General features: G+C 33.7%; 1 protein-coding gene across 1 annotated transcript in view; it reads right to left on the reverse strand.

Moving 5' to 3' along the window:
* Window positions 1-9,106: 9,106 nt before the first annotated feature.
* The window catches only part of LOC119600262, a 30,427-nt gene continuing 25,556 nt past the window's right edge, over window positions 9,107-13,977 (reverse strand). Inside the window, 4 exon segments of the mRNA XM_037950383.1 lie at window positions 9,107-9,758; window positions 12,346-13,408; window positions 13,410-13,522; window positions 13,591-13,924. Of these exon segments, the coding sequence (XP_037806311.1) occupies window positions 9,421-9,758; window positions 12,346-13,408; window positions 13,410-13,522; window positions 13,591-13,924 (1,848 nt within the window). The 3' untranslated portion in view covers window positions 9,107-9,420.

The raw sequence follows: 13,977 nt of genomic DNA on the forward strand, positions 1-13,977 counted from the left end.
AACTAGAACTGAACTAGAACTGAACTAGAACTGAACTAGAACTGAACTAGTACTGAACTAGAACTGAACTAGAACTGAACTAGAACTGAACTAGAACTGAACTAGAATTGAACTAGAACTGAACTAGAACTGAACTAGAACTGAACTAGAACTGAACTAGAACAAAACTAGAACTGAACTAGAACTGAACTAGAACGGAACTAGAACTGAACTAGAATTGAACTAGAACTGAACTAGAACTGAACTAGAACTGAACTAAAACTGAACTAGAACTGAACTAAAACTGAACTAGAATTGTACTAGAACTGAACTAGAACTGAACTAGAACTGAACTAGAACTAGAACTGAACTAGAACTGAACTAGAACTGAACTAGAACTGAACTAGAACTAGAACTGAACTAGAACTTTACTAGAAATGAACCGCATCTGAACTAAAACTGAACCGCATTTGAACTAGAACCGAACGAGAACTGAACAAGAACTGAAATTTAACTAAACGGGAACTAAAGTAGAAATGAGCTAGAGTTGAACTTGAACTGAACTAGAACTGAACTAGAACTGAACTAGAACTGAACTAGAACTGAACTAGAACTGAACTAGAACTGAACTAGAACTGAACTAGAACTGAACTAGAACTGAACTAGAACTGAACTAGAACTGAACTGGAACTGAACTAGAACTGAACTAGAACTGAACTAAAACTGAACAAGAACTGAACTAGAACTGAACTAGAACTGAACTAGAACTGAACTAGAACTGTACTAGAACTGTACTAGAACTGAACTAGAACTGAACTAGAACTGAACTAGAACTGAACTAGAACTGAACTGAACTAGAACTGAACTAGAACTGAACTAGAACTGAACTAGAACTGAACTAGAATTGAACTAGAACTGAATTAGAACTGAACTAGAACTGAACTAGAACGGAACTAGAACTGAACTAGAACTGAACTAGAACTGAACTAGAACTGAACTAGAACTGAACTAGAACTGAACTAGAACTGAACTAAAACTGAACTAGAACTGTACTAGAACTGAACTAGAACTGTACTAGAACTGAACTAGAACTGAACTAGATCTGAACTAGAACTGAACTGAACTAGAACTGAACTAGAACTGAACTAGAACTGAACTAGAACTGAACTAGAACTGAACTAGAACTGAACTAGAATTGAACTAGAACTGAACTAGTACTAAAACAGAACTAGAACCGAACTAAAACCGAACTAAAACTAGAACTGAACTAGAACTGAACTAGAATTGAACTAGAACTGAACTAGAACTGAACTAGAACTGAACTAGAACTGAACTAGAACTGAACTAGAACTGAACTAGAACTGAACTAGAACTGAACTAGAACTGAACTAGAACTGAACTAGAACTGAACTAGAGATGAACTAGAACTGAACTAGAACTGAACTAGAACTGAACTAGAACTGAACTAGAACTGAACTAGAACTGAACTAGAACTGAACTAGAACTGAACTAGAACTGAACTAGAACTGAACTAGAACTGAACTAGAACTGAACTAGAACTGAACTAGAACTGAACTAGAACTGAACTAGAACTGAACTAGAACTGAACTAGAACTGAACTAGAACTGAACTAGAACTGAACTAGAACTAGAACTGAACTAGAACTGAACTAGAACTGAACTAGAACTGAACTAGAACTGAACTAGAACTGAACTAGAACTGAACTAGAACTTGAACTAGAACTGAACTAGAACTGAACTAGAACTGAACTAGAACTAGAACTGAACTAGAACTAGAACTGAACTAGAACTAGAACTGAACTAGAACTGAACTAGAACTGAACTAGAACTGAACTAGAACTGAACTAGAACTGAACTAGAACTGAACTAGAACTGAACTAGAACTGAACTAGAACTGAACTAGAACTAGACTAGAACTGAACTACAAATTGAACAAGAATTGAACTAGAAATGAACTAGAACTGAACTAGAACTGAACTATAACTGAACTAGAACTGAACTAGAACTGAACTAGAACTGAACTATAACTGAACTATAACTGAACTATAACTGAACTAGAACTGAACTAGAACTGAACTAGAACTGAACTAGAACTGAACTAGAACTGAACTAGAACTGAACTAGAACTGAATTAGAACTGAAGTAGAACTCAACTAGAACTGAACCGCATCTGAACTAGAACTGAACTAGAACCGAACGAGAACTGAACAAGAACTGAAATTTAACTAAACGGGAACTAAACTAGAAATGAGCTAGAGTTGAACTTGAACTGAACTAGAACTGAACTAGAACTGCACTGGAACTGAACTAGAACTGAACTAGAACTGAACTAGAACTGAACTAGAACTGAACTACAACTGAACTACAACTGAACTAGAACTGAACTAAAACTGAACTAGAACTGGACTAGAACTGAACTAGAACTGTACTAGAACTGAACTAGAACTGAACTAGATCTGAACTAGAACTGAACTAGAACTAAACTAGAACTGAATTAGAACTCAACTAGAACTGAACCGCAACTGAACTAGAACTGAACTAGAACCGAACGAGAACTGAACAAGAACTGAAATTTAACTAAACGGGAACTAAACTAGAAATGATCTAGATTTGAACTTGAACTGAACTAGAACTGAACTAGAACTGAACTAGAACTGAACTAGAACTGAACTAGAACTGAACTAGAACTGAACTAGAACTGAACTAGAACTGAACTAGAACTGAACTAGAACTGAACTAGAACTGAACTAGAACTGAACTAGAACTGAACTAGAACTGAACTAGAACTGAACTAGAACTGAACTAGAAATGAACTAGAACTGAACTAGAACTGAACTAGAAATGAACTAGAACTGAACCAGAACAGAATTAGAACTGAACTAGAACTGAACTAAAACTGAACTAGAAACTGAACTAGAACAGAATTAGAACTGAACTAGAACTGAACTAGAACTGAACTAGAACTGAACTAGAACTGAACTAGAACTGAACTAGAACTGAACTAGAACTGAACTAGAACTGAACTAGAACTGAACTAGAACTGAACTAGAACTGAACTAGAACTGAACTAGAACTGAACTAGAACTGAACTAGAACTGAACTAGAACTGAACTAGAACTGAACTAGAACTGAACTAGAACTGAACTAGAACTGAACTAGAACTGAACTAGAACTGAACTAGAACTGAACTAGAACTGAACTAGAACTGAACTAGAACTGAACTAGAACTGAACTAGAACTGAACTAAGAACTAGAACTAACTAGAACTGAACTAGAACTGAACTTGAACTGAACTTGAACTGAACTAGAACTGAACTAGAACTGAACTAGAACTAGACTAGAACTGAACTACGAATTGAACAAGAATTGAACTAGAAATGAACTAGAACTGAACTAGAATTTAGCTAGAATTGAACTAGAACTGAGCAGGAACTAAACTAGAACTGAATCGGAACAGAACTGAACTACAACTGAACTAGAACTGAATCGGAAAGGGACTGAACTAGAACTGTACTAGAACTGAATTAGAACTCACCTAGAACTGAACCGCATCTGAACTATAACTGAACTAGAATCGAACGAGAACTGAACAAGAACTGAAATTTAACTAAACGGGAACTAAACTAGAAATGAGCTAGAGTTGAACTTGAACTGAACTAGAACTGAACTAGAACTGAACTGAAACTGAACTAGAACTGAACTAGAACTGAACTAGAACTGAACTAGAACTGAACTAGAACTGAACTAGAACTGAACTAGAACTGAACTAGAACTGAACTAGAACTGAACTAGAACTGAACTAGAACTGAACTAAAACTGAACTAGAACTGAACTAGAACTGAACTAGAACTGTACTAGAACTGAACTAGAACTGAACTAGAACTGAACTAGATCTGAACTAGAACTGAACTAGAACTGATTTAGAATTGAATTAGAACTGAACCGCAACTGAACTAGAACTGAACTAGAACCGAACGAGAACTGAAAAAGAACTGAAATTTAACTAAACGGGAACTAAACTAGAAATGAGCTAGATTTGAACTTGAACTGAACTAGAACTGAACTAGAACTGAACTAGAACTGAACTAGAACTGAACTAGAACTGAACTAGAACTGAACTAGAACTGAACTAGAACTGAACTAGAACTGAACTAGAACTGAATTTGAACTGAACTAGAACTGAACTAGAACTGAACTAGAACTGAACTAGAACTGAACTAGAACTGAACTAGAACTGAACTAGAACTGAACTAGAACTGAACTAGAACTGAACTAGAAACTGAACTAGAACTGAACTAGAACTGAACTAGAACTGAACTAGAACTGAACTAGAAATGAACTAGAACTGAACTAGAACTGAACTAGAATTGAACTAGAACTGAACTAGAACAGAACTAGAACTGAACTAGAACTGAACTAGAACTGAACTAGAATTGAACTAGAACTGAATTAGAACTGAACTAGAACTGAACTAGAACTGAACTAGAACTGAACTAGAACTGAACTAGAACTGAACTAGAACTGAACTAGAACTGAACTAGAACTGAACTAGAACTGAACTAGAACTGAACTAGAACTGAACTAGAACTGAACTAGAACTGAACTAGAACTGAACTAGAACTGAATTAGAACTGAACTAGAACTGAACTAGAACTGAACTAGAAGTGAATTAGAACTGAACTAGAACCGAACTAGAACCGAACTAGAACCGAATCAAATTACAGAAAATGTTGGATAATATAACAAATTTCCCTGAAGTACCAGGCGAACAGAAAATTTTTTGAAAAAAAATGTTATTACTCCCTAAAGTATGCCAAACAAATTACTATTTTTATTAAAATGAATGCTTTAGTTATTATGTTAACTAAGGGACGTTAAGCAGGAAAGGAAAACTTTTTCATTGTTTACAATTAAAACAAATTTCAACTTTAATTTTAAGTTTAAGGGCATTATATTTTTTCTCGTTTTATTTTATATATATAGTGTTCGTTTACTTTGCAATAATATTTATATTAAATTTATTAAATATTAGTTTGTTTTATTTTTATTACATTTTTTTCAAAATTTACGCAAAAAACATTTAGGTTTTTTAAATTTAATTTAACAATATCATTTTAGTTTTTTTTTTTTAATTTATTTTCTTAACTTTTCCTTTTGTGTGGTAATGCATAAGAGATTCTACAAATAGTTTATAGTTTTTAAAGGTTTTCTTTTTGTTTTTTAATAATAATATAATATACAAAATATATAATTTAATAATTATTTAGGTATTTTGTTTATTAAAATAAGAAAAAAAAGATAAATTAACAAAATGGTTAATAAAAGAAACTTAATGGTTTTGTTTTTCAAGGTTTAATAAACTATAATTAAAAAACAAGTATAATATTTATAAAAATAATTAAAAACATATAAAAATATAACAAATATATAACAGTTTAAGGGAGTGGAAGGCGTTAAGGTTGCAGGTAAAGGGGAGATACATTTAATAGTAAAATAGTTTATTATCATTTAATTACTATAATTTATATTAATTTCTAATAAATGACAAGTTTTTTGTTTATAAAATAATAGAATTTGAAAGTGTTTGTTAGCGAAATGAAATACATTTTGAAATAAATTTTTAATTTCAACTAAAATTACACTTTTCTTTTTGAAAAAATCTTTTAATTTTGTTTTGATTTTCTAAAAATTTTGTTACTTTTTCAAATTTTTAATTTGAAATTTATTGTTTATTTCATATGTATTTAAAAGTGTTGTTTGGTTTTCACAAAAGCTGTAAATATAAAGAATTAATAAAAAAAAAATATGTATTTAAAATTTCTTAAAATTTTACAACAAAATTTAAACAAAAGACTTTAAATGTTTCCAATTCCATTAGATAAACTTTCAAATATTAATAAAAAATTATATTTTAATTTTTTTTTTATTGATTCCTTTTAAAACCTAAATTTTCAATACTTTTTTTCTCAATAATTTTAAAACTAATCGTTGATTTTATTGTTGACTTAATGTTAATAAAAGTTATTAGTTTATTTACTTTTTCATGTTCGAACAATTTTGTCTTAAACCAAAACACTATTTTTTTAACATACTTTTCAATTTTTATTATATTTTCTTTAAAATCCTCTAAATATCTAATTAATTTTGTTATATTTGTCTTAAAGTTTTTAAGTTAAAAGCTTTTTTATTTTAGTTTCTTATACAAACCAAGCCTTATTTATTAAATCATAACTTTGTTGCTAATTTTTCATAACTTTCAATATCTTGTTTTTTAATTTCAATATATTTTTTATTAAAAATCACTAAAATTATTGCACAAATGCACAACTCCTTTTTGTCAAGTTAATTTAGAAATTGTTTTGTCCAAAAGAAAGACTAAAAAGAACTAAAATGTATGTTTTTTTTTTTTTTAAACTAGAACTGAAGTAGAACACAACTAGAATAGAACTAGCACAGCACTAGAACAGAATTAGAAAATAAATAAAACAGAACTAGAACAGAACTAGAGCAAAACTAGAACAGAACTAGAACTGAACTAGAACAGAACTAGAACAAAACAGAACTAGAACTGAACTGGAACAGAACAGAACCAGAACTGAACTAGAACTGAACTAGAACTGAACTAGAACTGAACTAGAACTGAACTAGAACTGAACTAGAACTGAACTAGAACTGAACTAGAACTGAACTAGAACTGAACTAGAACTGAACTAGAACTGAACTAGAACTGAACTAGAACTGAACTAGAACTGAACTAGAACTGAACTAGAACTGAACTAGAACTGAACTAGAACTGAACTAGAACTGAACTAGAACTGAACTAGAACTGAACTAGAACTGAACTAGAACTGAACTAGAACTGAACTAGAACTGAACTAGAACTGAACAAGAACTAGAACTGAACTAGAACTGAACTAGAACTGAACTAGAACTGAACTAGAACTGAACTAGAACTGAACTAGAACTGAACTAGAACTGAACTAGAACTGAACTAGAACTGAACTAGAACTGAACTAGAACTGAACTAGAACTGAACTAGAACTGAACTAGAACTGAACTAGAACTGAACTAGAACTGAACTAGAACTGAACTAGAACTGAACTAGAACAGAACTAGAACAGAACTAGGACAGAACTAGAACAGAACTAGTACAGAACTAGAACAGAACTGGAACAGAACTAGAACAGAACTTGAACAGAACTAGAACAGAACTAGAACAGAACTTGAACAGAACTAGAACAGAACTAGAACAGAACTAGAACAGAACTAGAACAGAACTAGAACAGAACTAGAACAGAACTAGAACAGAACTAGAACTAGAACAGAACTAGAACTGAACTAGGACTGAACTTGAACTTGAACTGAACTAGAACTGAACTAGAACTCAACTAGAAATGAACTAGAACTGAACTAGAACTGAATTAGAACTGAACTACAACTGAAGTAGAACTGAACTAGAACTAAACTAGAACAGAACCAGAATTGAACTAGAACAGAACTAGAACTAGAACAGAACTGGAACAGAACTGGAACAGAACTAGAACAGAAGAGAACAGAACAGAACAGAACTAGAACAGAACTAGAACAGAACTAGAACAGAACTAGAACAGAACTAGAACAGAACTAGAACAGAATTAGAACAGAACTAGAACAGAACTAGTACAGAACTAGAACAGAACTGGAACAGAACTAGAACAGAACTTGAACAGAACTAGAACAGAACTAGAACAGAACTAGAACAGAACTAGAACAGAACTAGAACAGAACTAGAACAGAACTAGAACAGAATTAGAACAGAACTAGAACAGAACTAGAACAGAACAGAACAGAACAGAACTAGAACAGAACTAGAACAGAACTAGAACAGAACTAGAACAGAACTAGAACAGAACTAGAACAGAACTAGAACAGAACTAGAACAGAACTAGAACAGAACTAGAACAGAACTAGAACAGAACTAGAACAGAACTAGAACAGAACTAGAACAGAACTAGAACAGAACTAGAACAGAACTAGAACAGAACTAGAACAGAACTAGAACAGAACTAAGAACTAGAACAGAATTAGAACAGAACTAGTACAGAACTAGAACAAAACTAGAACAGAACTAGAACAGAACTAGAACAGAACTAGAACAGAACTAGAACAGAACTAGAACTGAACTAGGACTGAACTGAACTTGAACTTGAACTTGAACTGAACTAGAACTGAACTAGAACTGAACTAGAACTGAACTAGAACTGAACTAGAACTGAACTAGAACTGAACTAGAACTGAACTAGAACTGAACTAGAACTGAACTAGAACAGAACTAGAACAGAACTAGAACTGAACTAGAACTGAACTAGAATTGAACTAGAACTGAACTAGAACTGAACTAGAACTGAACTAGAACCGAACTTGAACTGAACTAGAACTGAACTAGAACTGAACTAGAACTGAACTAGAACTGAACTAGAACAGAACTAAAACAGAACTAAAACAGAACAAAAACAGACCTAGAACAGAACTAGAATAGAGCTGGAATATAATGAATTTTGTTTTAAAATAGAGTATAGTTTTTAAATTAACTTAAAATAATATCAAATTTTATTAATTTAAACTAATTTTCCAAAATATTTTCAATTTATTTCTTTTTATCTTTGTTTTTTTACTTTGCAATAAAAGCATTTGCTTTTTTTGTAATACAATTTTATTTAGGCTTAAGCTTTTTTTGCTAAATAATTATTTTAGTTTAGAGATTATTTATGTATAGTAAATGTATATGTATAGGTATATGTATATAAAAAAAGAAACAATTAAACAGACACACATACACATTTAGTTACAGTATTGTTTTAAGAAAAAGAATGAAATATATTAATATTATTTATAATCATTATTTAAGAATATGGCAATCAAAACAAAAAAAAAAAAAAAAAGATTAAATGGTTTGTTTGTTTTACTTCTACACTAAAAGCTAAATATATATTTACTTTACTATATATAATATATAAGTTTGCATATTTGTTTTGCATTTACATATATAGTAATAGTTTAAAGTTGAAATTTTTTAATTACATTACAAAATTTTCTAAGAAAAAAAAAAAAATTATTAAAATTAAAATAAAAACAAATGAAGAAGAAAAAAAATACACTCTTCGAAAACAGAAAACTTTTTAATAGGTTTTCTTATTAAAAATCCCGCTTATTCTTTAAGTGTAATAGGTTTAGCAAAAAAACTAAAACAACAATAAATATTTAAACCACTTACGGTATTATTAAACATATCGTTAGTATCAATCCTTTACAGCAAAACTTTCGGGCATACACCTATCAATCTCTCGGTCAGCATACAATCACACATACTCACTTTAACACACGTCTTAAAACTTTTTTTATACAATTTGTTCAAAAAAACAGGAGATTTTTCTCATATTTTTTACTTCTTTTGTTTAGCAGATTTATTAGCACCTGCATTACCACCACCACTACAGCTGCCACCAGCTCCATTATTACCACATGTAGTTGCAGCACCTCCACTAATTTGTTCACGTCTTCCTGTTATAGTTTTTGTTGTTGTTTTTCCTTGAGTTGGTGTTGTGGTTGTTATTGTATTGGTGTTGGTGGTTGTAGTTGTAGTTGCGTTTGCAGATGTGGTGGTTAATTTATTGGATTTTAATTCAATTGTGGTTTTATTGCTGCTACTATTGCTACTTGTATTAGTTTGTTGCGTGGCATTTTTATTATTTATTGTTTTTGAAGCAGTTTCTTGAGTTGCTGCAAAGAAATTGCAACAAAAAGTTTAAAAGACTGTAAAAACTAACTAAAAATGTACTAGAACAGAACTAGAACAGAACTGAAATAGAACTAGAACTGGAGCTAAACTAGAACTGAACTGGAAGAGACCTAGAACAGAACTAGAACTGGAACTGAACTAGAACTAAACTAGAACTGAACTAGAACAGAACTAGAACAGAACTAGAACAGAACTAGAACAGAACTAGAAGAGAACTAGAACAGAACTAGAGCAGAACTAGAACAGACCTAGAACAGAACTAGAAGAACTAGAAACTAGAACAGAACTAGAACAGAACTAGAACAGAACTAGAACAGAACTAGAACAGAACTAGAACAGAACTAGAACAGAACTAGAACAGAACTAGACAGAACTAGAACAGAACTAGAACAGAACTAGAACAGAACTAGACAGAACTGGAACTGAACTAGAACTAAACTAGAATGAACTAGAACAGAACTAGAACAGAACTAGAACAGAACTAGAACAGAACTAGAAGAGAACTAGAACAGAACTAGAACTGGAACTGAATTAGAACAGAAACTAGAACAGAACTAGAACAGAACTAGAACAGAACTAGAACAGAACTAGAACAGAACTAGAACAGAACTAGAACAGAACTAGAACTAGACAGAACTAGAACAGAACTAGAACAGAACTAGAACAGAACAGAACTAGAACAGAACTAGAACAGAACTAGAACAGAACTAGAACAGAATAACAGAACTAGAACAGAACTAGAACAGAACTAGAACAGAACTAGAACAGAACTAGAACAGAACTAGAACAGAACTAGAACAGAACTAGAACAGAACTAGAACAGAACTAGAACAGAACTAGAACAGAACTAGAACAGAACTAGAACAGAACTAGAACAGAACTAGAACAGAACTAGAACAGAACTAGAACAGAACTAGAACAGAACTAGCAGAACTAGAACAGACCTAGAACAGACTAGAACAGAACTAGAACAGAACAGAACTAGAACAGAACTAGAACAGAACTAGAACAGAACTAGAACGAACTGAACAGAACTAAACTAGAACTGAACTGGAACAGAACTAGAACAAAACTATAACAGAACTAGAACAGAACTAGAACAAAATAGAACAGAATTAGAACAGACTAGAACAGAACTAGAACAGAACTAGAACAGAACTAGAACAGAACTAGAACAGAACTAGAACAAAACTAGAACAGAACTAGAACAGAACTAGAACAGAACTAGAACAGAACTAGAACAGAACTAGAACAGAACTAGAACAGAACTAGAACAGAACTAGAACAGAACTAGAACAGAACTAGAACTAGAACTAGAACTAGAACTAGAACTAGAACTAGAACAGAACAGAACTAGAACTAGAACAGAACTAGAACAGAACTAGAGCAGAACTAGAACAGACCTAGAACAGAACTAGAACAGAACTAGAACTGGAACTGAACTAGAACTAAACTAGAACAGAACTAGAACAGAACTAGAACAGAACTAGAACAGAACTAGAACAGAACTAGAACAGAACTAGAACAGAACTAGAACAGAACTAGAACAGAACTAGAACAGAACTAGAACAGAACTAGAACAGAACTAGAACAGAACTAGAACAGAACTAGAAGAGAACTAGAACAGAACTAGAACAGACCTAGAACAGAACTAGAACAGAACTAGAACTGGAACTGAACTAGAACTAAACTAGAACTGAACTGGAACAGAACTAGAACAAAACTATAACACAACTAGAACAGAACTAGAACAGAATTAGAACAGATCTAGAACAGAACTAGAACAGAACTAGAACAGAACTAGAACAGAACTAGAACAGAACTAGAAAAACTAGAACAGAACTAGAACAGAACTAGAACAGAACTAGAACAGAACTAGAACAGAACTAGAACAGAACTAGAACAGAACTAGAACAGAACTAGAACAGAACTAGAACAGAACTAGAACAGAACTAGAACAGAACTAGAACAGAACTAGAACAGAACTAGAACAGAACTAGAACAGAACTAGAACAGAACTAGAACAGAACTAGAGCAGAACTAGAACAGACTAGAACAGAACTAGAACAGAACTGGAACTGAACTAGAACTAAACTAGAACTGAACTGGAACAGAACTAGAACAAAACTATAACAGAACTAGAACAGAACTAGAACAAAACTAGAACAGAACTAGAACAGAATAGAACAGAACTAGAACAGAACTAGAACAGAACTGGAACAGAACTAGAACAGAACTAGAACAGAACTAGAACAGAACTAGAACAGAACTAGAACAGAACTAGAACAGAACTAGAACAGAACTAGAACAGAACTAGAACAGAACTAGAACAGAACTAGAACAGAACTAGAACAGAACTAGAACAGACCTAGAACTGAACTAGCACTGAACTAGAACTGAACTGGAACTGAAATATAACTGAACTAGAATGAACTAGAACTGAACTGGAACTGAACTAGATCTGACTAGAATTGAACTCAAACTGTTCACTAGAAGTGTTTTCGATGTAAAACCCTCCAATTTATAGTTTCTATAATTTTATGAAAAATTTTATGTTTTTGTACTTACTGCTTTCGTTGCTTTTCGTTTTTGTATTAACACTTTCCTTAATACCGTCACCACCGGCAGCAGCATCTTGTTGTTGTTGCTGCTGTTGTTGTTTAGCTTTATTTTCCAAAGCCTTGTCTTTATCTACCTTCAACTGTTGATTATAGTTAATTTCACCTTCATGTTCATTAATGGTTTGCATAAAACCGGGTGTTGTTTCCGAAGTACTGGTGGGTGAGTCTTTCTCTTCGGCAATGCGAGGTAACATTTCACCCGGTGCTGGCAAAGCAATACCGGACGGAGTACTAACTAAGGCAGCTACAGCAGCACCACCACCAGCGGCGTTAGATGCAGCATTCGTATTGCTGGCAGAAGTTTGAGAATTTATAGAAGTTGTATCACATATTAATGTAGGTTCTTCGGAAAGATGATCACAGTGTGGCTGATGATGAAGTTGGGGATGTTGATGATGATGATGATGAGAATGTTGTTGTTGCTGTTGTTGTTCTAAAAGGCGACCTCCGCTAGCGTTGGAATTGGCTGTATTATTACCAGCTGTGACCTGCTGTAGCTGTTGCTGATACTGTGGATGTGTGGTTATGGGCGGCAAAGCCGGTTGATTATTTAGAGCCGCATTGTTGCTGCTGTTGTTGCTGGGACGCCAAACACCCCCTATTGCTCTTTGGGGCTGTTTAATAGGTGGCGAACAGCATAATGGTGAAATTAGTGTACATTTTGATTCAGCACTACGAGGATGTAGACGATCGGGTGATAGAGCTCTTCTTAGCAGAGGCGAAGAAGGTTCTGAAGATTTTGTGCGCACAAATCCAGCCTTTTTAGAACCAGCTGTTACGGTCTGTACCACCGGTAAAGAACCCCCAGGACTATATGACTGGGTAGTATTCGATGAGCCCGGCTGGTGTCCAATTAGAGGAAAAGCCAGGGGCGAAGGTGATCTTGTGGGTGAAGAGGGTAGTGGCGATGGTGATGGAGTCCTGGCCAAAGGCGACAGCGGTATATGACCCACCGATTTACGTCTATTAGGTATAGAGGCGGCAGAATTGGTGTGTAGAGTTTTTAACGCCCGTGCCCGAGGGACATACATTGGTATTGCCCGAACAGCCAGTGTGTAGTTTGTGTTTGAGGCCGTGCAAGGTGGAGGGCCTTTGATAAAGTTGTGGAACAGCCGTAGGGGAAACTATAAAGGGTTAGAATTGGAATTTTATGAAAAATATTATGGAATATTTAGATTTTTTAAAATTTAACCTGGTATATTGCCCATGACCCCTACTGGGGCTCCAGCAGTGGCTGCTCCTGCTACCGAACCCGCTATGGGTAATAGCACAGTATTCGAAGTGCTTACAAATCCTACTCCCGTATTATTGCCAGCCGTAGAGACGCCATTATTATTGTTATGATTTCCTCCAGTAGGGGTGTTGGGTGATGAAGAAGAAGGTGAAGTAGACTGTGAAGAGTTGGCTGCGGATTGACAACAACTGCTGCTGTGATAGGATGAATCCAAGGGCGACAAATTCCTAGCAATTGAAACACCTCCCGCCATAGCAGAAGGAGTAGTAGGAGAATTAATGCCAGCAGCAATCTGAAATAAGTAGTAGCAATTTGAAGGCTTAGTTTGTTAAAGGAAATATGATT

This window comes from Lucilia sericata, unplaced genomic scaffold, assembly GCF_015586225.1.
Source record: "Lucilia sericata isolate MDLA Ls3-8-SP2 unplaced genomic scaffold, ASM1558622v1 Contig000108F_arrow, whole genome shotgun sequence".
NCBI lineage: Eukaryota > Metazoa > Arthropoda > Insecta > Diptera > Calliphoridae > Lucilia > Lucilia sericata.